Source organism: Polyodon spathula, chromosome 18 (assembly GCF_017654505.1).
Source record: "Polyodon spathula isolate WHYD16114869_AA chromosome 18, ASM1765450v1, whole genome shotgun sequence".
NCBI classification, from domain to species: domain Eukaryota; kingdom Metazoa; phylum Chordata; class Actinopteri; order Acipenseriformes; family Polyodontidae; genus Polyodon; species Polyodon spathula.
Genome location: NC_054551.1, coordinates 18,893,980 through 18,920,725, shown reverse-complemented (window position 1 = coordinate 18,920,725; position 26,746 = coordinate 18,893,980). Strand labels below are relative to the sequence as shown.

The 26,746-nt window shown below is 36.2% G+C and overlaps 1 protein-coding gene across 2 annotated transcripts in view; it reads right to left on the bottom strand.

Moving 5' to 3' along the window:
• Positions 1–338: 338 nt before the first annotated feature.
• LOC121330457 (protein BCAP-like) overlaps positions 339–26,746 on the bottom strand; it is a 37,688-nt gene continuing 11,280 nt past the window's right edge. Inside the window, exons 10-19 of one of the 2 annotated variants that reach the window (XM_041276986.1) lie at positions 26,550–26,666; positions 22,870–23,055; positions 22,263–22,372; positions 18,325–18,460; positions 17,475–17,585; positions 16,768–16,872; positions 7,331–7,431; positions 7,073–7,235; positions 3,165–3,290; positions 339–629 (exon numbers count right to left, since the gene is read on the bottom strand). In XM_041276986.1, coding sequence (XP_041132920.1) covers positions 462–629; positions 3,165–3,290; positions 7,073–7,235; positions 7,331–7,431; positions 16,768–16,872; positions 17,475–17,585; positions 18,325–18,460; positions 22,263–22,372; positions 22,870–23,055; positions 26,550–26,666 — 1,323 coding nt within the window. In that variant the 3' untranslated portion in view covers positions 339–461. Of the gene's footprint in view, positions 630–3,164; positions 3,291–7,072; positions 7,236–7,330; positions 8,501–16,767; positions 16,873–17,474; positions 17,586–18,324; positions 18,461–22,262; positions 22,373–22,869; positions 23,056–26,549; positions 26,667–26,746 lie in introns of those variants that run through there. The other variant, XM_041276988.1, reaches the window with a different exon arrangement.

The window sequence follows — 26,746 nt, the reverse complement described above, 5'->3', positions numbered from 1 at the left end:
CATAATTTCCATTTAAATACGAGACGGAGTGAGGTGGGGGGGGGGGGGGGGGGGGGTAAATATTTGTGGGTATATAGGACAGGATGTACATTTTGCTATCGTGTCACCGTTTAAAAGTAATTTTCGATTGTGTACAACGTGGCAAGGGTTCAAGTATATTAAATATCTTCATATAGTTGTTTATAGACTTCATAAAGATAAGTTTGTACATTGTTGATTATGAATGGGTTATTTATACTACAGTAAATATTTTACATAGACAGTAGACAAGGCAGTCAATCTTGTTTAAATCATAAAGCTGATACAATTATATAAATGACACACACTTTTATTGTACAAATACACTGGTCTGTAATCCTACATACACAGATCATGTTTATTATACAAATTATAAATATGTTTTTGTTATACAAGTTTTGTTGTGATCTCCTGCTTAGGCAATGAATCTGAATAATTTCTATTTAAAAAAAAGATGAGGTTCCACGATTGGGTAAAATGCCTTCTCCAAACATGGTATCGTATGACTTTTTTAAAAATTCAACATAGTTCTGGATGCTCTGTTTATGGCTTTCTGATTGGTCCAAATTTAGTTGCAGGTCTTTTAAGCGTAGTTCAAATTGGTTTTCTGCCTGTAAAACAAATAATATTATTTAGTAAGGCAGTTGTTTAAATACCAATCCAAAAGTTAACAATGTGTTCTTACTACCACTTTCTCAACTTTAACACTTTTTGGCAGGTTTGTATTAAAATTGCCAACTTGTCAATCATTTTGTATGGTACTTCTGCTACACAGCAGGATATCGTCAGAAGCATTTCACCATTCTATTTATTTATTTATTTATTTTTTACATTAAACAAAATGACATTTGGCTTTAGCACAATGGCTGAGACCAGTCATTCTTACAAATATAACTGCCAACAGATTACATATGGATAGATCTGCAGAGGTATGTAGCAAATAGAAAAGCAGCTATTAGACCCTGAAAGCATATCAAACATTTACTCCAAGCACATCCAAACTGACCATCTGCAATTTTGGCACTTTGACAAAAGAGCAAAAAAACCTGGTGAATTGTAATACCAAGCTCAACTTTGAAATGTCCAAAGCAACATAGAAGGGATTACCACATTACAGCAGGAGAACAAAAAACAGCTGATACTGAAGATAATTAGAAGCTGAGCCTGCTAATGAAGACCTGCTATAAAGCATGCACATTACATTTTTTTAAAGCAACATGTTGGAGTGGTTGTAAGCTTTTAATGTTATACATATCACCTTACTAAAAGAAACCGAATGAAGAAACCATACAAAAAGAACTATGCTAGTTACTTTTTAATTAACCAGCTTCAGATTAACAAGAAATCAATTTCCCCCAAAATAATTTAATATTTTACATATATAAAAGGACAGAATTGTAGCTAATATATGGATTTATTATACCATTCAATCAAATTAGAGTTTATATATGTTTACACACCAGACAAACAAGACTCTGCATAAAGGCTATAAAAGCTTTTGAAAACAGCACTCAATCAATATCTCTTTGCCATAACTTTTTTGAAGAAAGCCTATTAAATTTGTGCTTTCATTAAGAAGTCTAATAATAACAATATATTATTAAATTATTTTGAACAGAAATTAGCAAATAACAGGTGGTTTCAAAGACACAGACCTTGGACTATCTCATGTTTCATTATAAGTTATTCCCAGAGTAACACTGTTCAGGGTCTGTGAAAAATCACTGCAAGGCTCTTAAAACTACTTAGAATTTGTAAGAAAAGAGATGTTTGAGGGATTGTAGTATTATCAGTTTATATAAACCGTGCAAATGTCTCTTCCATTTTCTTTGGCATAACTTTCCGATTAACAAAATATATAAAACACTTACTGTTTCGGGGTTGTTCATTTTTCATTTTTGTGAAAATAAAATCAGTGGCAAACAGAGTATGCAATGTCAACTTCACATCACATGCCAGACGCCACTACTCTCTCCATGCCAGCACAAATTAAAATCAAGCTGAGATTCCAAGTCTGTGTGGCAGGAAAAATGCTCACAACACAAACAAGGATGGTGGCTGACATTACCCGGCATCTATTTTCACTAGAAGGCAAACAGTACCCAATTGAACACCGGTCTGTGCACACAAAGCACACTGCAGTAAATGGAGTACACCATCGCAGAGCTCAATGCCTGTCTCAATCCATTCAAGTCTGAGGATTTCACAGGTTCACTCAAAAAGGAAATCGAAGTTGTGAAAAGTCATCATATCAACAGTCCATTTCGAATGTACTTACAAAACAGGGACCCACTGTGGACTGTTTCCAGCAACCCATTGAATTCAACATGCAACTGCACAGTTCTAATAAATCAATGTTTTCAGCCTCCTGAAGGTTTGAACTCTTCCACATTGTGTTAAAATACAAATATGGATAAAGATGTATGTCATTAGATTTCTTTCATTCACAGGACACTAAGCTTCCAATGTTGCTACAAAATGTTTATTACACATCTAGAGTATACCAAAAAACTGTAAATAGCATATTGAATCAAAACCATTTTGAGAATAAGTAGGTTACCATGTTGCAGTTGCTTGTCTCTGCTATAAACTCAAGGCATTGAAACCTGTAATCTGTGTCACTAAAAGTTTCCTCCAAAAGATATTTAACTGGCCAAAACGATTTTAGGAAAAGAACAAAACACAGATGGGAAAATATTAAACCCCCAGTGCATGCAGAGCAAGAGGCTTTACAACCAGTACAATGTGAAGTACCTGGCCTCTCAGATAACATTTTCATAACATAGTAGTTGTGTGAAGAACACTTCTTGTACTCTGCAGTGCCAAGAATAATATGATAGAAGCAGCCCTTCAGAAAACTGGGCGAAGGATCACTGCAATACTTATATGAAAAGACGGACCAACAGTGTGAAAGATTAGTATTCAATAATGCAACAGGCAAATCTGAAAGGAAGGAGCAGTAGGTTGATGCAGAGGTTTTGATAGCTAGTCCCTCTCTTGCTCTCCACACCGACTGGACTGTACAAGACAGATAAAAAAATAAAAAAATAAAAAATAAATGGTAAGAAAAGCTCCAGCAATATTTCAGCAGAAGCAATGCAAGGAGGCAATTAGTTTTCCAGAAATCAATATGGGTGCATCCTCACCAATTTATTTGCTTGCTTCATTTGTTTTAGCTCCTTTTCTCTTCGGCTGTTTTCAGTTTCTAACTCCAGTATTTTGCTCTGGAGTGCTCTTTCCTTGTCAGACGCTTTCTCCTTCAAGTCAGTAACCTACAGGTTTAAAGATTAGTAAATGGCACACAAACTGAGGTATTAAACAATACTTGAGATGCTTTTCACACAGACATTGGGTCTCAGGGGTAATTTGGTCCCTTAGCTCAAAAGATAGCAGTTGGGTTTCAGCTTAAAGGATTAATATAGTGTTAAACCTTAAGTAAACAAAACCATATGCAGCAATCTGATGATAAAAAATGTAAAAAAAAATCAAGCACTTTCATCTTTATATATATATATCATATTTATTATGCCTTCAATATGCAGTATTTCATAAGACTGATGGTATGTTTTACTTCTGTTACATAAAGCACTGTGGAAAGGTCAGATGCAGCAACAAAACACTACCTGGAGTATTCCTTTTGATTTTCCACTTGACTCACTAAATCAATGTCAGATTAGTCTACTTTATCAAATGCTAGAACATCTGAAGGATGTCTCCATTTGAGACAACTTACCATGTAATAAGTAATAATTGTTTAGATGATTTTGTGTGTGTATATATAACTCTTGTTTCTGTGGATCTGTTGATAAATGAGGTGTCAATGTGTGCGACTAGAATGCATGAATAAAATACAAAAACTAGCAATGTAAACCAAAATTTGCGTTTACTGGAGATGTATGCAATACAATATATTACAAAAGACAGAAAAATGTATTAAAATGAGTTTACAGTGATACTCCTAGCAAAATATTTACAAAATGCAATACACCTCCGAAAACATTTCCCTAGCTTTTTCCGTTACCAAAAAAATAATACTAATAAAAAAATTAAATAACTATCAGAGCTAACAATTTTCCTGTAAACTATGTTGTGTATCTAGCAGCTAGAAATATCAGAAGGTATTATTGCTAATTTACTCCACGCATTAATATTATTATAGTTTGTTTTGTTTGTTTTTTTTAAACTAAATAAACAAGCCTGCTGTGTAATTTCAACAAAATACATAACAGATGTTGTTTATTTTTTGCAACAGCTTTTTTTAAACAATTCACTGCTGCAAGTCGTTCTTTTGAACCTTGACAAAGTCACAGTCTTTTGTTTCAGTGAAGCAAAATATGTTTGCTGGGCTTCACAAAGTAACTACCTCAGAAGAACTCATTTTACAGAATCCTTCTGCTGTTCATACCAAGACATGAATCCTTGCATATATAGCACTGCTGTCTTGGCGTCGATTCTACTGGTTAGACTGAGGCATGCATCTGTGTGTGTGCATTAAGTCTACATTGACAATAATGTACTGTATTTCAGAGATAAAACTCATCAGGGAGCAGTGGATAATTGAAGTCATGGATGAACGGGGTGCAGATAAATGAGGATCTACTGTGTGTGTGTGTGTGTGTATATATATATATATATTTTATATATCTATCTGTCACCCCAGGTTTAGTGTAGACACTAAACCCAACTTAGTCATTTTGGAGTGAAGATTTAGAAAACAGAATCCCAGTTTAAGAGATTATCCTACCCTCAAGAAACAAACATACAGGGGTGTGGTTCATCACCACAGTGATGAATTTCACACATCATAGACTCCAGGAAAAAAAAAAAAAGCCTCAGGTTAGTTGACTAAACACTGCTCTTCTGCCTTGATAGCTTCCTGGATTACAGTTATGTCATCTGGTACTACTGAAAAGAATCTGAATTATAAAATGAGGCAATTGTTTCTGGGAGAAGTCTTTGTCAATGCGTTTTGTGATGTAATATTTCAGTTATGGTACGCAATGTTTTTGTGCTTTAGATGTAGTCACAGCAACAAATGCCAATCAGTGCAATTGGTATTGTTTCCAGAAAAGTGTGGATGCCCTAAAATTCAAACCAGCTACATCTGTACCTCTTTCCACCACATTGCTTTAGATTTTAGCATACATAAAAGGTCTGTGGCATTTAGATATTTTGCTGTTAAGATACTTGATCCTGAGTCATTGGTTTAATCTATTTACTGTCTGGATGGCAAGTTGAGATGCAAAGAATCTTCAGGTTCAGGTTCACAGCTCCCTAATAATTATATTCCATTATATATATATATATATATATATATATATATATATATATATAGTATATATATATATATATATATATATATATATATATATAATATATATAGAGAGAGAGAGAGAGAGAGAGAGAGAGAGAGAGAGAGAGAGAGAGAGAGAGAGAGAGAGAGAGAGAGAGAGAGAGGAGAGAGAGAGAGAGAGAGAGAGAGAGACACACACACAGTGCCTATAGAAAGTCTACAACCACTTTCCAAATTTTCACCTTTGCTGCCTTATAGCCTGGAATTAAACTGCATTAATTTTTTTTTTTTATCTACACATTCTACCCCACAACTTCCAAGTGAAAAAATATTTTACAAAATTTGCAGAAAATTAATTAAAAATAAAAACTGAAATAGCTTGGTTGGATAAGTGTCCAACCCCCTTGTAATAGCAATCGGAAATTAGCTCAGGTGTAACCAATCGCCTTCACAATCACACACCAATTTAAGTGGCCTCCACCTGTGTTAAATTGTAGTTATTCACATGATTTCAGGATAAATTCAGCAGTTCCTGTAGGTTCCCTCAGCTGGGTAGTGCACTTCAAAGCAAAGACTCAACCACAAGCACCAAGGTGCTTCCAAAAGAACTCCAGGGCAAAGTTGTTGTAAGGCACAGATCAGGGGATGGGTATAAAAAAATATCAAAGGCCTTGAATATCTCTTGGAGCACGGTCAAGACGATTATTGAAAAGTGAAATGTGTATGGCAAGACCCTGCCTAGATCAGGCCATCCCTCCAAACTAGATGACCGAGCAAGGAGATGACTGATCAGAGAGGCTACCAAAAGGCCAATGGCAACTTTGCAAGAGGCTTTCATGGCCAAGACTGGTCAAAGTGTGCATGTGACAACAATATCCCAAGCACTCCACAAATCTGGCCTGTATGGTAGGGTGGCAAGAAGGGAGCCATTACTGAAGAAAGCGCACCTTGAATCCTATTTGAAGTATGCAAAAAAATAAATAAATAAATAAATAAAAACTTTCTGTAGCCATGTGGAAAAAAGTTTTGTGGTCTGGCAAAACTAAAATGGAACCATCCCTACTGTGAAGCATGGTGGTGGCAGAATCATATTATGGGGATGTTTTTCATCGGCAGGGACTGGGGCACTTGTTGGGATAAAAGGGAAAATGAATGGAGCAAAGTACAGAGAAGTCCTTGAGGAAAACCTGCTGCCCTCTGCAAGAAAACTGAAACTGGGACGGAAGTTCACCTTTCAGCATGACAACGACCCAAAGCACACAGCCAAAGCTACACTGGAGTGGCTAAGGAACAAAAAGGTAAATGTTCTTGAGGGGCCCAGTCAGAGCCCCGACCTAAATCCAATCAAATTTGTGGCATGACTTGATTGTTGTCCATCAATGCTCCCCAAGGAACCTGACAGAGCTTGAACAGTTCTGTAAATAAGAATGGTCGAATATTGCCAAATCTAGGTGTGCAAAGTTGGTAGACACTTATCACAACAGACTTACAGCTGTAATTGCTGCCAAAGGTGCTCCACCAAGTACTGATCTTTCAGTTTTGTATTTTTAATATATACTTTTTTCTCAATAAAAATGTTTCTCCCCTTAACAGTGTGGAGTATGGTGAGTAGAGAAGTGGAAAAAAATCCTTATTTAAATGCATGAAACTCTAAGGCACTGACACAACAAAATGTAAAAAAAGTTCAAGGGGGTGTAAACTTTCTATAGGCACTGAATGTTGTTCTCTTGATCATTATAGAAATTTGAGGAGTTGCCATACCTGTTTTCTAACATCTGCCAGAGCTGCTTCCAACTGCCGAGTAAGAGCAAGAGATTGAGCTGACCTCTCCTCCAGCTGCTTCCCACTGTAATGGAGTGCTTCTTCTTGCCTTGACAGTTGCTGAACAAGCTTCTGATTCTCTGACTGAACATCTTCTATTTTCCTTTAGAAAAAAAAAAACACCTCTCTATATCCTATCAAACACAGCCAGAATGAAACAATGCTGTTAATATTTAATAATTAAAAACATCCATTTACCTATGAATAGCATCCAATTTGAGCTGTAACTCAAGATTTTCCTTGTGCAGTAAACCATTTTTTTCTCTGGATGATTCTAGCAGTTTGGTTTGATTTTCCACCTACAAACACACAGGACTTCATCTCATGAAAATAGTAGATTTTCTATGCAAGAAAATGAAAAGGTACTGCAGAACTGCAGATGACCAAGATGCCTCAGCTGGCAATCAAGCTTTTAACATCTAGGATTTTTTTTTTTTTTTTTAGTTTTTCAAAGTAGAATTTGCTTTTACAAAGTGTTAAGCACACCATGCTCAAAGGACTTCACAGCTGAATTAAATGAGCAACCATTTTGTACCTTCACAACACACTCTTAACATTATTAATTATCCCCAAAAGTATCTAGGTAAATGTTCCCCGCACCCCTTTACTCTAAACTATAGATAAGAAGTGATCAGAAGTAATTGTGCTTGTGCTTCTGAGATGTTCTTGTGGTTTTTGCCTAGCTCCTGGCAGACACAAAGCTAAATTAAATGCTGGCACATTTAAAACACAGTAACTTACAAAATAAACTAATTGGATTGACATGGATATTAAATATACACCTCCTCACAGAATAGCTATGGCAATCTATCTATGTACACAAGACTCAAAGGTGCTATGGTTTCCACATGCATAAGGGAAGGACTTCAATCTTCAGTTCTGTCAAGCTTGTACTTTTATATAGTTCAACAAGGGTATAGTCCCCAAAGCATAAAGTCAATAACAAAGGTATTATCTAAACTTATATATTCCATCCACTATGCTAAAGAACACAAAACAAAAGCAACCAAGCACAGTACTACGTGCTCTGTGATGTACACCATGCAAAAATACACTCTGTCATATAAGACTTGAACTACTTTAAGTGGAGATGGCGCATAAGAGGGAAGAGCATAAGCAAGACGAGACTACCACCAGGTGGTTAGAACTGTAATGGCCCTTCACCAGGGGAAGGTGGTCCTTTATTTTCTGTAACTCATCAATATGCACCTTGACCTGCAGCTGACTAACAACATGTGACTTGTGTGAGTATCTTCGCTCGCAGCTCAGGAGGTTTTCCTGACAGTCCTGCAGCCTTTGCTCAGCTGCCTTCAGTAAATCAGGGAAAGTTTCTAGCTCCTTCACACGAGCCTCCAGATGCCTTTTCACCTGTTCCAGAACATTAACAGAATGTGGGCAAAAATATATATTACAACAATTATTTGCATTTCATTTTTCAAGACTACTTAAAAAGAAATGTAACTTATATTTTTTTTTTCTCTCTCTCTCTCTCTCTCTCTCTCTCTCTCTATATATATATATATATATATATATACACACACACACACACACACACACACACACACACACACACAGTACTGTGCAAAAGTTTTAGGCAGGTGTGAAAAAATGCTGTAAAGTAAGAATGCTTTCAAAAATAGACATGTTAATAGTTTATATTTATCAATTAACAAAATGCAAAGTGAGTGAACAGAAGAAAAATCTATATCAAATCAATATTTGGTGTGACCACCCTTTGCCTTCAAAACAGCATCAATTCTGGTACACTTGCACACAGTTTTTGAAGGAACTCAGCAGGAAGGATGGCCCAAACATCTTGGAGAACTAACCACAGTTGTTCTGTGGATTTAGGCAGCCTCAGTTGCTTCGATCTCTTCATGTAATCCCAGACAGACTCGACGATGTTGAGATCAGGGCTCTGTGAGGGCCATACCATCACTTCCAGGACTCCTTGTTCTTCTTTACGCTGAAGATGGTTCTTAATGACTTTCTCTGTATGTTTGGGGTGTTGTCATGCTGCAGAATAAATTTGGGGCCAATCAGATGCCTCCCTGATGGTATTGCATGATGGATAAGTATCTGCTTGTACTACTCAGCATTGAGGAGGCCATTAATTCTAACCAAATCCCCAACTCCATTTGCAGAAATGCAGCCCCAAACTTGCAAGGAACCTCCACCATGCTTCACTGTTGCCTGCAGACACTCATTCTTGTACCGCTCTCCAGCCCTTCGGCAAACAAACTGCCTTCTGCTACAGCCAAATATTTCAAATTTTGACTCATCAGTCCAGAGCACTTGCTGCCATTTTTCTGCACCCCAATTCCTGTGTTTTCGTGCATAGTTGAGTCGCTTGGCCTTGTTTCCACGTCGGAGGTATGTCTTTTTGGCCACAAGTCTTCCATGAAGGCCTCTTCTGACCAGACGTCTCCGGACAGTAGATGGGTGTACTAGGGTCCCACTGTTTTCTGCCAATTCTGAGCTGATGGCATTGCTGGACATCTTCCGATTGCGAAGGGAAGTAAGCATGATGTGTCTTTCATCTCCTGCAGTAAGTTTCCTTGGCCGACCACTGCGTCTGCGGTCCTCAGCGTTGCCCATTTCTTTGTGCTTCTTCAAAAGAGCTTGGACAGCACATCTGGAAACCCCTGTCTGCCTTGAAATGTATGCCTGGGAGAGACCTTGCTGATGCTCAGTCTTGCCATGGTGTATGACTTTTGACAGTAAACTGTCTTCAGCAACCTCACCTTGTTATCTGAGTTTGGCTGTTCCTCACCCAGTTTTATTCCTCCTATACAGCTGTCTCTGTTTCAGTTAATGATTGTGTTTCAACCTACATATTGAATTGATGATCATTAGCACCTGTTTGGTATAATTGTTTAATCATACACCTGACTATATACCTACAAAATCCCTGACTTTGTGCAAGTGTACCTAGAAGAATTGATGCTGTTTTGAAGGCAAAGGGTGGTCACACCAAATATGGATTTGATTTAGATTTTTCTTCTGTTCACTCACTTTGCATTTAGTTAATTGATCAATATAAACATGTCTATTTTTGACAACATTCTTACTTTACAGCACTTTTTCACACCTGCCTAAAACTTTTGCACAGTACTGTGTGTGTGTGTGTGTGTGTGTGTGTGTGTGTGTGTGTGTGTGTATATATATATATATATATATATATATATATATATATATATATATATATATATATATATATATATATATATATATATATATATATATATATATATAACCGTGACATCTCCCTCTGTCTTCAGAGCGAATGAAACTTTTCAAATAAAACACTGCACCATTTAGCTGAAAAAAAAGAAATGCATTTACATAGAAGCATCAATTATTTGGTTGCAAGTATAACAGTAAAGCATTGAAAGGACTGCGCTAAATGTTATATTTTTAGAAAGTGCTGGTACTGTGCAGTTAAATAAATTGGTTCTGCTGAAACATGAAGAACTCGAACAAACACATTACAAAAGCGTTGCACGCAACAAAGTTCTGAAAGTAGATTCATAATTTGGAAAAAAAAAAAAAAAGAGAAAAATAAATGCATGGCTTGAACCACAGCCCAGAGGAAGAGGCACAGGGAGAGCAAACCGAACCAGATCAGTATCACATTTGCTTATCAAAAATTCAAAATCGAAACACTTAGGGCAATACACAAGAATAAAAGGATGAGTTTCCTTTAAATTTCTATAAGTAGTAAGCCTGGAGGCTTTTCAGAGAGATCAAAACAATAACAATTAAAATGCCATTTTTTTTTTTATCCTGTCCAAAATTTTAGCCTGCTATACTTTCCTCTCATCTAAGATCTCACGATGTTCCAATAATTAGAAAATTATTTTATTGTGCTGTCCAGGACCCTGTTCACACTTGCCCAGGGCCGTCCTTTCTCATATGTGAACACTCCAAAAAAAGAAAAGGCAGCACAGGGCCGGCCTAGACTTTGTCTGCCGATTGGATGTGGCCCAGGGCCTGCAATCCAAGCCAGGGCCTTTACATGTGTATGAACACAAAGTAAACTAGGGCCAGCCTTTTTGTATTACGTGACCAGTGTGGTTGCAATGATAATAACGAGTAAACAATAGAATAGTTTAACAATCATGGGGTTTCCATGCGGGTCAGTTTACACGTGAAATGGCAATGCGTGCGCACATTTGGGAGAATTACTCGAGTATATCAGGTTTATGGCCGGAAAAAAACGGCCAAAGAGAGGGTAAATGACGAAAAACATGGGAAAAATCCACGCCCAGTTTCACATGGAAACCCACATTTCACGTGTAAATGTTAATGAGCGTGTTTATTCTTAACTATAAATATTACAAGGGAGCAGGTCAGTTGTTAATGTGGATTCCAAGACAGCAGAAAGTAGCGGCTGATGGGCGATTTTACGGTTAGTAGTGGTGTAGTTCACCTTAATGAAAATGCAGGCGGCTTTTTTTATTATTGTTTTTTGCTGTGTCTGGTCTGTCAGGTTGTAAATCTCTTGTGGGTTTGCAGTTCTGTATAAAACCACTTGGCATGAACTGCATTATGTCCTTGTTATAATATTAACGCAGATGTTTGAGAATACCCTTGGTGTAAAAACTACGCTAAAGTTAAACACGAAGAGCAAGTGAGCTGCATAAATGTCTAACTGAATTAATTCCCATCCTTCTTCTGATCCCAGCTATGTCTAAACACAACGCGTCTTCCCTCCCCGTTAAAAAATATAGTTGGTGAACTGGATAACATGAGCCAGCTCAATCGTCTGAAAGAGCGCAACAACATCCAACAAGTTGTTGATGCCCTCTCAGAATTGACCAAATAAAATTGCAAATTAACACATTCATTGTGTTTTACTTGTTTTATACATTAATATTTAACACAACAGCAAATCCAACACAATTTAAAAGAAAGAAGAGAATATCCGACAGCACGAGCCTCCTCAGATCACTGCTGTCTAATTGAAACTGGAGGCTGAGGTAACCTTCAAAATTGCCAAGTCTGCTTATAATAAAAGCGGGATTGGGCTTGTTTTTTGAGTCGCAAGTTTACATTTGCATCACCTATACTCTAACATGGGTAGGCTTGTTTTGAAAGGCAGTGCCACTTTTTTCCTTGTGAAACTTAGCAACACTGGTAACCTACCCCGTCTGTCTCACAGGCAGCAACTGATTCCACCTCATTTTGCTGTTGACAAGAGTTTGTGATGGATAGAGCAGACAGTGGCAATTTTGGGAACTAACTAATGCTGCACTTCAGTCCATTTCATCAGTATCTGCCACCTCCCTTTCAAGTGCCCACTACCCGTATTTGCCCAAGTGTGGTGTTGAATGCTCCTCAGCAGCTGTCAGTCTTCTGGACAGGTCGGGTTTCTAAGCCAGGGCAGTATACACAGTATCACCTGATTCTCTAAATCGGGGGTGGCCAACCGGCGTCTCCCGAGCCGCATGCGGCTCTTTTGTAGTTAAAATGCGACTCTTCGAACTTCCCATATATTTCATTACACAATGAATAACTTATTTATTTATTCATTCATTTTTTATGTGTGTATTATTTTTACAATTTTTTTTTTTTTTTTTTTTTTTTTTGTTCTAGCACAAGCCAATCCATTTCTGACCTTAGCCAATCAGCAGAATGGCAGCGACACTTTTTTGTTACATTTTTGTTTTGTTGCAACTAACTAGCAAATCATATCCACCCTTACTTTACTGTGCATTCGGGACAAGAGTTACAGAAATTTGGAAACCGTTAACTTTACTTTGAACAGAACCGGCTTCTGTTTTGTTCATAATGGCAGAAAAAAAATAGCGAAAAAGAAAATCTGAAGATGAATTTCGAACCTTCTTACCAGAGTGGGAGAGTAATGGAAAACTCCTGTGCCTTATTTGCCAATGTCTGGTTGCATAAAACATCTTATTAAGTATTTCACTTAAGTGTGACACTTAAGTGTTTTCCCTTAGCTAAGGAGAGTGGTTAAGATGTTTTGTGCAACACCCTTAAGTTTTTCCCTTAGCTAAGTGAAAAATACAATTAAGTATGGACTATTAAAATTTCAACCAATAGGCGAGTAGCTTACTGTACTCTGTAAATCCTGTCTCCATAGCAACATTTGGTCAGTTAAGAAAAACTACAGTATGGCTGATTATATTATTTTATAGTATAGAGGAATATAATAAAAGAAAGCAAATAATAACAGACAAACTATGTACGAATTTGACAACTGCCATGAAGCAGAAGAAATTGGCAGAAATAACAATGTGTGAATGCAAGAAATTTAACAGTAAATCGCAGCATTCACGAGATTAAAAAAAACAAGCATCACAAAAAACAGGTAAATCTACAAAAAATGTACACTAAACATATTTGTTTAAACAATTTGTATGGCTGTGTTCGCAACAAAAATGAGAGCAGTTCTTGTATTTAGCAGAATTAATCATTAATCTCACTTAAGATGTTAAGTAACCAGCCAAATGTGTGTTTTTTTTTGTTTTTTGTTTTTTTAAGTATACACTTTTATAGTGACAAAATCCCACCAGTAGCGAAAAACAAAGTGCTGCCGCTGTATTTGAAGAACAGGGAGCAATGTGAGATTTCTTCTTGCTGGGGTTGTTAATCTGCTTCCAGCATTATACAGACAATTTAAAAGACAGTATTTCGGTCAAATCAATAGTTTGTTATTAATTGCTCGTCATCCATTATATCCAAAGGATTTTCTCTCTGAAAATCCTTCTGCTAAGTGTGGCTCTGTCCTCTTCAATTTCCAAAAACGCTGCCATACCGTTTTTTCGATTTAAGGGGCCTCAATAAAGACATTTAAGTATTTTCACTTAGTCGTTTTGTGCAATGGTTAACTAACTTAAGGGAAATACTTAAATACAAACTTAAGTAGAACATTTGGGAAAACTAAGGGGGGAATTTCACTTAGTGTTATGCAACCGGCACTTGCCTTTATGTCACAGTTCAAATCTTCAAATCTGTAGCGTTATTTCAATACAAACCATGCCCGCATTTACAAATAATTTCCAAAAGATTCTGAACTTCTGTTTTTATGTTAATGCTAGAATTGCCACTATAACCATGTGCTAATTTCCATTTAAATATGGTGTTTCTGTGTGCAAATGTTAGATATTATGTTCGTGAATACATCTTTTGAGTTTTATCTGAAAGTTCGTATTTCATTTTCATATAGGAGCTGATTAAAATGTACCCGTTAAAATGACTGCTCTCGGTAAAAAGCAAAAGGATAAACAGACGCAAATGTTGACCAAATTTGCCAAAGAATCTGAGCCCACGACTCTAGCCTACTCCTAACAAGTGGCCTGGAACACTGCCTGTGCAAAAATACCCTACTCCGAAGGTGAGTTTGTGAAAACTTGCCTTAGGGATGTTATTGCTATCCTATGTCCAAACAACAATCAACTACAAAAGCCCCCCCCCCCCCCCCCCCACACTTATCTACACACCATACTCCACACTTAAGGGGAAAAATGTTTTTATTGAGAAAAAAATTATATATTAAAAATACAAACCTGAAAGATCATAATTGGATAAGTCTCCAGCCCCATGAGTTAATACTTGGTGGAAGCACCAAGCATGGTGCTGCCACCACCATGCTTCACAGTAGGGATGGTGTTCTTTGGGCAATGCGCGGTGTTGGGTTTATGCTAAACATAAAGCTTTGCATTTAGGCCAGAAAGTTACGTTTTAGTTTCGTCAGACCACAGAACTTTTTGCCACATGGCTACAGAATATCCAGAGTGTTTTTTTGCATACTTCAAAACAGGATTCAATGAGGGGTTTCTTGAGTAATGGCTTCCTTCTTGCCACCCTACCATACAGGCCAGATTTGCTGAGTGCTTGGGATATTTTTGTCACATGCACACTTTGACCAGTCTTGGCCATAAAAGCCTGTAGCTCTTGCAAAGTTGCCGTTGGCCTCTTGGTAGCCTCTCTGATCAGTCTCCTTCTTGCTCAGTCATCCAGTTTGGAGGGACGGCCTGATCTAGGCATGGTCTTGGTGGTGCCACACACCTTCCACTTCTTAATAATCGTCTTGACCGTGCTCCAAGGGATATTCAAGGCCTTTGATATTTTTTTCTACCCAACCCCTGATCTGTGCCTTTCAACAACTTTGTCCTGGAATTCTTTTGAAAGCGCCTTGGTGCTCATGGTTGAGTCTTTGCTTTGAAATACACTACCCAGAAGACGGAACCTACAGGAACTGCTGAATTTATCCTGAAATCATGTGAATAACTACAATTTAACACAGGTGGAGGCCTTAACTTGGTGTGTGATTTTGAAGGCGATTGGTTACACCTTAGCTAATTTAGGATTGCTATTACAAGGGGGTGGACACTTATCCAATCAAGCTATTTCAGTTTTTATTTTAATTAATGTTCTACAATTTTCTAGAATATTTTTTTCACCTGGAAGTTGTGAGGTAGGATGTGTAGATAAATGAAAAAATATATATATATATAACATCTCCGTTGGTTTTTCAGCCATGGTGATCTGCAATACGTGTTGGTCAGTTTCATTTTATACCTCAGAGTTTATTTTTAATTAATGAGTCATAAGATGCACTAGTTGAAACAGTACTCACTACTAATGACATTTGAAAAACAATTTGGGAACAGAGAACACATTATTAACCAGCCAGACACGAGGTATTTTGCTTTATTACAGCAGCTTAGATTCACTCGTATACCAGTTCTCTGCGCATGGAAACTGCATTTTCACAAAATTTCACTAGTAATCTTCAAAAACAGCACGAGTACTTTACGCACAGCTAATTTACATATCAACTCCCACCTTTCCCATTCATTTGCAAGATGTCGGCTGAAAAGCCTGGTTTACTCGAGTAAAATAAACTGAGCGAATGGAAACCCAAAAAAGTATCTTACACAAGACATTTCTCATGTAAATGCATGGAAACCCCATGAACGACAGTCATTTGCAATATGTGAAGTATTCGTTACGAAAATAAATGTTAACACTAGCAAGTTGGTGTTTCCTGTGTTCTAAATACCTCCATGTTCTTGAGAGAATAATGTGATTGCGGGTGTGGGTAAGCTCAGACCATCACCCCATTACACACCATAACATGAAGAAAAAATAGTAAATATATGTTTTTTTTTTTATATATATACAAATTGCTACTATGCTGCATTCAAAACAATATATATTAATAAGAAACATCTGCTATGAATCAAGGATTACTGTACATCCCAGTAACTCTTCCATTCTGAGTGCAGGCTATCTATCGTTCCATAAAAAATAAATAAATACACCACATTTAGGCCTGCTTTTCAGTTACATATGTGAACGCACAAAAGGCCCCTTAAACCACAAAATGTGAAAGGGGTTTCAGACCTAAATATGTGGCTGCCCTTTCCCAGCATAAATGTTCTCCTTTCATTCAACAGTAATAAAGTATAATTTTTTTTCCATATGTTGATTCCTGACTCAGGGGTTAGGGTTAGCTGTAGCAGAAGTCGTGAATGCATTAAAAAAATGTTGTGACAGCAGGTGTTATCAAAATAGGACTAAGACAAGCAAACGTTACATCATTTTAAACTTCAAAACAAAAAGTTTATAAATAAAATGGTTTTAAAAGTCTAGTGGCAACCTACTTTTGAAACTTCCGTTTCCTTGCTGTCTTTTGAAAGTTCATTTTCTTTTAAAACATGTTCAAACCTAGTTTTCAGTTCCTCGGCCTCCTTCTGTAAATCTTTTACCTGCATTGAAAAATTAAGTAGACATTTTAAGTCAGATGTCAGTTTGAGAATAACAATAAAAAATATTGTTATTCTGAAGTTGTGACTAATGGATTAGCCTACTGAAGCAACACCAACCACATCTCAAAAGTCAAGCACATCACAAGAGAATTTGGACAATTTGATAGTAAAAACTCATCTTCACCATGGTATGAGAGAGCTTCACTGCCTAGAGGACATGCACTTGGTTTTGGTTGTAGAGCACAAGACAACGATAATGTGTGAAAAGTATCATTTAAGTTTAAAAAAAAAAAACCCTGTGATTATGTAAGTACAATATCTCCATTTTATAATGATAAGATGGTTTTGTTACTTAAATAATGTGCCTTTTTCCAACAACTACAAAGCTCACTGATAGTGGGACTAACTGAATGTAGTCATACTGTAATGTCACTGTTTGCTGAAGTTATGAGCATCCTTTTTAATCATGAAATCAACTACATTATTGTAACTAATGAAATCAGTAAACACGCTTTCTCTAGCCTAGACAAGCTTCTCTAGTGAGAATGGGCTTTATTCAGAGTTAAGTACCCAGGAGATTGTGTGCAGAGGTGTGTACTGACCTTAGTTTTATACTGCTCAGCAAAGTCTTTGTGTTGATCAGCGTTTTCTTTTTGTTCTTTGAGTTCTGCCTCAGTGCGAGTGGCTTGTTCTTCCAAAGCAGCTATAGAAGCCTGGAATGAATAACATTCATCAGTACTATGCCTCACTTACTTTTACTCATATTAAACACGCCCCGTTCCAGCTTTAGTGAACTAGGGTTTTTTTGTGAAAAAAGTTACTATTTGGAGTAATTAGGTCAAAGGAAATCAGAATGGACATTGTGACCACATGTGGCATGAACAACACAGATCTTCCCTTACATTCACACAACACCTATCCTGGAATCCTTTTTTCTATATTCAATATGGATAATTAACCAAAAATTGAGGAAACACCTCACAGAATGAGTAAAAAAAAATGCAATATGTAGTAACAAATGCATTATAGCTGGGCCCTAAATTTAGCAACAGACAATTTAGACCTGATGATCTAATTTAAAATGAAAAGCCAATTCAGGGGCAAAAGATAGTAACACAGGCACAGACTTGTTTTTGGAATGCATTCCTTTGAAATTGGTGCTTGGGGGGGGGGGGGGGGGGGGGGGGGGGGGGGGGGGGGGGGGGGGGGGGGGGGGGACAGGGGTCAGAATATGCATCACTTTTCTGTGTAGCAGGATAAAGTCACTTACCTTTTACAGAAACAGGCATTTATAAATGCATTTTTGCGCTTTACATCAGGATACATTACAAAGAGCTGGGAACAATAAAAAGTGTGAACTGCCTTTGAATGACCATGAAATAACTACACTGTGAGAACATGTAATATAATTATACAGCTTCTCATACAGATCAACTGTAAAAAGTACTGTACCTTAAGTCTAGCATTTTCGAGGTTAAGATTGGCACTCTCAGAGTTGACAGCTTCTATTTTCTGCAATATGTCTTCATTTGAAATTCTGGCACAATCTCTGGCTTTCTGCAGCTGTTCAATCAAGTCAGTAATCTGACTAAGAATAAAATGGCATGACTTATAACTTAATGTAACATTATGTACATGAAAATTACCAAATCTGTTGTAGCAGGTAAGGTTTGTTGTCTGACTCAGTGTTACAATACAGAGAGAGAGAGAGAGAGAGAGAGAGAGAGAGAGGGATACTTAAAACTACCAATACAGAACCTATCTATAGTGACCATTCAAAATGTAAAGGCCCTCCTCTCTATAAAGGCCAATTTTAGGTGGTCCCCAGAGTGGTCATTTAAGAAGGTTTAATGGCAGTCTACTTGGAAGAAGGAACAAACAGTTTGCATTTTGCATTACATTGCTGCTGCAATGTGTAATCATGCAAATCTATTTTGAAGAATGCATGTCAAAATCCAGTTTCAGTACTACCCATTTTTTAAGCATTGAAGCATGGTATACATTTTAATATAGAGTACCATCTTCAACATTGAAAAAGCTGATATGCACATGAACAATTTGATTTAATTTCTTCGGATACTGCTCTACAGTCACCATCATTGCCTCCAGCTTCAATCAAAATTGTAATCAGTGAAATATTCATTTTAATGGCTACAGATTAAACAAGCCTTCTTGAAATGATTACTATCCATATTTAGTATGATCAGGAACTAAAATAATGCAGTTGCAGGCACTGGGAAGACACAAACAATGGTCAGTAACAGCAATCTGCAGGAAAAAAAAAAGTAATTACAGCTTTAAGAAAACCAATTAGAGATTAATGCAAAAACAAGAAACATGGCAAGCCAAATTATTATTTAGAGATCTCTCAAATTAATTTATAGATATCTCTAAATATTTAAAGATATTTCTAAATCATTCAGTGCATTTACATGAGCATAAGAATTCCGATATTTTTCGGAAAACTAATTCCGATATCAAAAGTCATGTAAACACAGTTTTCGGAAAATGTATTGGAATATATTTCGAAAGTCAGTTTTCGGGAAAACAGCACATAGAAATTTCCGATTAAATTCCGAAAACTAACAAAATGTATATCATGTAAAGTTATTGGAAAACTTATTGAAATAGCATACTGCGCATGTGAACACTTGTGTGTGACCCTTTTCTCCAGCATGTGGTTTTAGAAAAGTCTGTATGTATTTGTTAATAGCCCATACTGAAGCAGCTAATGTTTTCCAGTTTTAAAATCATGTGATAATTTAAAATAACATCTGCAAAAGAAACTGGTAATATAGAACAGGATGAGCTGTTGGAAAAGCTGATTGCACATTTGTAGGGAATCTGAATAGAGGTATAGAGGTAGTAATCTTTGAATTTAAGACCTGACACTTCGATAGAGCACTTGAGTTATTGGATTGGTCTCCGTTCTATCACAGAAATGTCCGGTCTGTTCAAATCGTGCTTAGGCTACAACAGTACTTTGCATACAAAAATATCCTGCGTTTTCCAAAAATTTCAATCCATGTATATAGTTGAATTCTAATTTGATTTTGTATCGTTAAAATTATGTAAACACAGGAAAGTGGCGTTTTAAGAAAATCAGTTTTCTGATTCAGTTTTCTGAAAACATTAGTTTTTTGGATATCTCAAATTGATTTACAGGTATCTTAATTCATTTTAGATACCTTAAAAACTGCACAATTAAATATATCTGGAATTAAATTTGAGATATCTGGAAATATTTTACTGACATCTCTAAATATTTCAAGATATCTTAAAATGCAATTTGAGATATCTGGGCTAGATTCTCAGTGCTACTTGCACCAAATCGTCATTGGAGCAATCTTTATTTGAAAAGGAAAAAAAAAAAAACACAATTTTTAAAACGAATAAGAAACAACTTCAGACTCCTAGAGCCTGTCATATCCGATCCTGTAAGATACGATACCCTCTATTAACCAATGGACCTCTAGCATGTGTCACTTGCACATGCTGTTACCAACTGAATGGTACTGATGTAAACTGATCAATGCACATTATTATGGGTCAAAACAGTAAATTCAGCCCTTAGAAAGACAGAATGGATAGACTAGGTATAAAACTTTTTTTTAGTTGAACTTTTTATACAAGAAACAAGAAAGAAAGGGTTTAATATAATTGCTATACCGTTAAAGCTGAAACAGGATTTTTTCGACTTCCAAAGCTAGTTTTGTGTTTGCTGTTGTTTGTCTCAGGTTATCACTGCACTGTGCAAAAATAACTGTCGGATTACTGTGGCATAGACTGAGAAAGCAGTTAGTGTATTTGGAATGCTATTCTGTAAATTGCCAAATACTGTATTACAGCAACAGTAATTTTCACATTGCCTTTGTACAGTATACATGAAGCACCATACTTTAGTGTTTTATACACATAGATGTACGCGAGTGTTCATTTATAATGCCCTGACATTAACAAAGCAACTGCAAATGCAGTATAACGAGTCCCTCTGAGATACGACATTTTCACGTATACAATGGATCCCTGGAACCAACTCAATCAGATATGACAGGTGCTTATGACATTTTGGAGTAAATAGCTTTGAGAATTTAGCCCTCTGTGACAACACTGTAATTTAGCAAGAGAAAACAGATCTGAGAAAACTAAGTTTAGAGTGCTGTGATCATGGGGTCCCTTTTGATTTAGGTGTGGCTCTACAAGACCAGTTACCTCGATGAGGTTAATAAACAGAAACCTTAGAGAAGATTAAATTAAAGATAAACAAGCGGTAATGCAAGGGTTTGGTATAATGCATCTAGATTTTTTTTTCAAATTGGTTCAGACAGAATAACACAGATGGATGGATTTACATTATAGTCACTAAGACATATTGAATAAACATTTTGAAGTTCTAAACACGTATCTCAGTAAGTGGAGCTGGAGGAAAGCACACATGCCAGATGTAACGCATATACAAATCCATCTGGCCATCAAGGCAAAACATGAGAAATAAAAACGACTGGTCCTGAAAATCGTTGTAGGCCTGGAATGTCCTAATTTAATGCTCTTCCAACACCAGGAAGCTGATCCTTTCCAAAATTTAAAAAAGTTGCGTCAACAGAAAGGAAGTTTGAAAATATATATATATATATATATATATATATATATATATATAATATATATATATATATATTTATTTTTTTTTTTTTTTTTTTTTTTTAAACTACGACAGGAGAAATTGTGTTACATCTGGTCTAAGTGGATACAAACGCAAATTTGTAATAAATCTTAAGAATATTGTCCAATCCTAACGCAATGGGTATTCTAAGGCAAAGCTAATTCTTTAAAGACATGAGAGATAAATAAATAAATAAAACACACACATCAATGCACATTGCTCACAAGAACAGATAAATAAAAAATAATCCCTGCTAGACAATGCACACATATCATCTCAGTAGAGAAAATAATGACTGCTTTGCAAGTTAATGTAATGAAATTTGAGTTTTAACATTTTACAAAAAGTCTTCTTTCAATTATAAAAACCATCCCACCTGGAACATGAAAGTTTGCAAGCTTTGATGGAAATCTATCCAAGTTGCATGAAATGCAAACCAAAACAGATATAAAACCACTGCTGTTATTTAAAACATGACTTACACTAAATGGTATATTGCATGTTACATGTGTGCTCAAAGTTTTATAAGCAGTTATGTAAACTGGAATATTACAATTTGATTTTGTGCCATAAGCATTCACTGTCAAAGTTGAAAGCCCATTCCAATTCAGGCATGACATTACCATTACAGTATTAAAACACCATATCCCACGAACAGCACTAAAAACACATCTTCCAGTCTAGACATTCTTCCCCCTCTCCTTAAATGTATAGATTTTGCTCAACTTACTGTTGTAGAGTTGTGACCTTGGCTTCCAGTTGAGCTTTTTCCTCAGTACTCTGTTCCTGATGACTTCTCCATGTGTTTGCAGCTGAGCATGCTTCAGTCAGCTTCATATCCTTAATGTACAGAACATAAAAAGTCTGTACAGAGGAGTTTATAAATCCACTAACAACACAATGTACCCTGAACAGCAGCAGCATACAGAGTAGGGGCACTGCAGGGACTGAGAAATCACCCAATAATTCTAAAACCTCATAGGTTACAAAGGCAATTCTTCAACAACTAAATAAAGGCCCTGTTCTACATCAGACCACTCAGCAAGCGATACAATATCATGATACAAATAGTCACCTGACCTTTGGAAAGGAAGCCCCTGCTTGAAAGAGGCCCAGGACTGAAGCTGTGAGGGGATACCTGACCAAACTACAGTAGCCTGTGCCTTCATTTTACATGACAACTACATTCAAACATTTTATTCAAATAAAATATTAATCCTTTTTTAAGAACTAAATCAAGAATGGAACTGAACAGACTATTTGAATAATTACATCTGGTACATTTCAAAATCACTGATATCAGAAATGTAAAATGTTAAAAAAACAAACCGACTTGCCTTATCGTTAAGCTGATCCTGAAGTTTCTCAACTGCTCTCTCAAATCGTAAGGCTCTTTGCTTCTGAGCTCTTGCAGCTTTTTTAAGAGCTTCTTTCTCTTGATCAGCCTTCTCTTTTACATGTGACATCTGGCTTTTCAGATGTTCAATCTCAAGTTTTCGTTCAGTTACTGTTTGCTCAAGACCCTACCAAAAAATGATTGAAAATTACTGTTGTGTGCATAAATCCACAGAGAATTTTACAGAGAATCTACATTTAATTTTGTGACATTTATTAATAAATAAGTATACTTTGAAAAGAACATAAGAAAGGTTTGGGAAGGAAAAAAGGCTCGTCATCCCTTGTTAGCACACCACTCTGAAGGGGAACTAATTTAAAAGCACAAAATCTATTTTTTTAATTTTTTTGTTTAACTTTTAAAATGCTCCCATTTTATTTAGGCATTTGGAAATACCCACAAAGCGACATACAGCAATGGCCAAAAGTTTTGCATCACCTAGAATTTTAGGATTGAGACAATTAACATACTTTAGATCTTTTATTTAACATCATGCAATCAAAGAAACTACAAAACGATATTGCAAAAGTCTACTGGAAGCCATAATAATAATACAGTATTCATGTCACATTTTTCAATTAGTCAGTTTTTCATTAAGTAAACTACAAAGTGGTATGTAATTCAATATGTTAACATAACGTTATTCAGCAAGTTTCAATCGACTTTGTAACATTTGTTAATTCTATAGGGTGATGCAAAACCTTTGGCCATAGCTGTAGATCTTATAGATACAGTTAATATACTGATCTCTGAATGTGATTTTCTATGCAAATTTCAATTCCCATAAACACATTACAGCTGTAAAAATTACAATTCAATTGCTACCAGCAATTAGAGTTTCTTCTAGAAAGTTTTTATTTATGTTTCAGAAAACAAAGCACACCCATAGCTCAATAAAGGTCCATTCAGAACAAAGATGAATAGATAAAAGACAGCGTAGCAGACAGTGACACATTAGTAATCCTTATAGGTACAGCAATGAGGTTAAGCTTTTCATTTACTCAAAGCCTTATATATTTTGCTAAAGCTATTTAATGTCACTCTGTCAGACAATGTAAGATGTTACAAAGCAGTATGTAATTCAATATATTAAATGTAACAGGTTTCATTTGACTTTATGAAGCAAAATTAGTTAATTGTATATATGGTCATGCAAATCTTTTGGGCATAGCTGTAGTCCACCGCTGGGATAATGAAGCTTGAAGGCTACCAGACAAACGATGGAATTCCAAGCAAACCACATTACTCACAGAATACATTTGTATTCATTAGCAACAAAAAATCTTTGTGTTAAATGACCTCACCTTCGGCTCAGGACATTTAACAGCATGAGGTGGACCTTACCAGACAGTAAAACCAGCCTCTTCGGGTTCTATTGCTTAAGCATGTCCTGGTTGTTTGAACAACAGAGCTATAATGTATCTGTCCCTTATCGTGTTTTTGACACACTGGGTCAGGCAGCAGTCATTTTCTAGCAGTTCAGTTTCTACTATACCACATCAGTTTATATTGGGACAACTCAACTTCACCCATGTATTCAACTTCATACAGTATCCTTCCCCCTACATGCATTTCTAATTGCTTCTATAATAACTTGCTATTATTTCTATTCTGACTTGGGGGTGTGTAACATATCCCTATAGACAACATGTTAAGTGCTTTGACCTACAAGCTGTACCCAAAATGACTCGCTTTGATTTGTAGACTGAGCTTTTATTTATTTATTTATTTTTTTACTTCTAGCCCATTCCCAACATATAGAGCTACACCTCTTCTCCCATCTAGTGTATCTTTTCAGAACAGTGTATTACCCCTATATATGGAATTGTTCTCCATCATCAGGACTAAGCCAAGTTTCTGAGATTCCAACAAAGTCATACTTTTCGGTTGACGTGTGCTTCTGACATAGAATAAAAAATGAAATTCCTGTCCATGTGGCTTACACCTTAAACCCCAACTAGAACCTGATTTTGTTTCCCACCCACCCCGAATCCAGATTTATTTTTAATGTCCATATTACATAGGTCGCAGACTAAAACGTACTGGCACCCTACGCTTATTATACCATAATTCAAAGCAACAAGGATAGGCATTTAGTAAACTTTAACAACTTTTTATTAAACAAAAAGCAAAATACACCCTTTCTAGGAATTTAACAAGTAATTTTTTTTATCAAAAAGTAACTTATTCATTTAAAGTATTCGGTCAATGACAAAAGTATTGGCACCCCTGCTTAAGTATTTTGGATGTTCTCCCTTTTCTTTTATAATGGCTTTCAGACCAGTATGTTACATTTTGTTGGGGACATCTGGGCCCAGTCTGTCTAGCATATTTCCTTCAACTCAGACAATTTGGATACACAATGCTTGGCTACAACTTTTTCAGTTCAGTCCAAGGAATTTCTATTGGACTGAGATCTGGGGCCGGTTGCACAAAAAGAGTCTTAACTTAAGTTTAAGACTTAGTTTAAGTCCAGCAAAATTGGTCTAACGTAAGACCTTGAGATAAGTCGATTGCACAAAGCAAAATTTAGCAGGTCTTACGCAAGACTGGGCTTAAGTTACTGCTGCTAAGCAATGAAGACTGGTCTTATTTTTTCGAGTCTGTTTGAAAAAAGATATGGCTGGCGATGGCAAAGTGAAGAAAATTAATTTTAGCAAATTAGAAAATTTATAAAATTAACAGAAGGAGTCCTGCTGCAGTTCCACCGAGTCGTTAGCATGCCATAATATTGTATACACGATTTCACTGCATGGTTCTATAAAAAAAACGTTTAAGTATATTTATTTATGTATTTACCTAAACAAAACAAAAATACCATCTTGAAATTGAGTGATTACCAGATTTTATTTTCACAAGACCTCACTAGAACAGAGTGGGATTTTGAATATAGGAATACTACTGATTGGATACATTTTTAATTAAAACAGTATTTGAAAATATAGACACTAACTAATTTATTTTTAATTTACCTGCTGTTTCCATCACCATGGCATCATCCATTCCTGTCTCTGCACCCTCTTCAATTCCATTGAAAATGGGACATGTTTTCCCATAAATATCAAGTATTAAAGAGGTTAACTGGGAAAGTTTTTCAAAAGATTGCCTCCAGTTTTTGGTTTCTTTTGTGGCCTCAGCCAGCAGATTTTACTCCCCTCCTCCTCCTCCCCTTAGTTATATTACATTGTACAGACTTTTAATGTAAAGGTGCCAATACTTTTGTCATGAACAAATATTTGAAATTTCTGTGCTTTTGTTTTTTTATAGATTCCTTGTTAAACTACCACAAATTGTCTATTTTGATCTCTCATATTAATTAACTAATGTTTACCAAATTCTTGTAGTTAACATATATTTTGTAATTATCTTAGGTGTTGGGTGCCAATACTTTTGTCTGCAGCTATTTTACTGAACATTGACAATAACCTAACCTTTCTAGTAAAAAGGCTGATCAAATTTTAAAATGAATAACTAAACAATACCATGGAACTGAATTTATGAAAAAAAAAGCCTTATGTATGAGGTGAGGATTTAAAAATATAACATATTCAATAGCTACATGTTGCAGACTGACTGTACCGTGCACATTAATGCTGAGCACAGTACATTTAGTGCCCTTACCCGTAATTGTACAGTCATCCTGTTATTCTCAGACTCTTTGTTACGTAGCTGCCCTTGCAAGTGAGCCCGAGTTGCCTCCACCGACTTGGACAGCTGGACGACTGTATCAGTGTTGTCCTGGAAGGATAGGTATTGCAGACGAAAACAATTCTCAATTTCTATTTCTGTCAGTAGTATACCACAAACTTGTGCAAGTC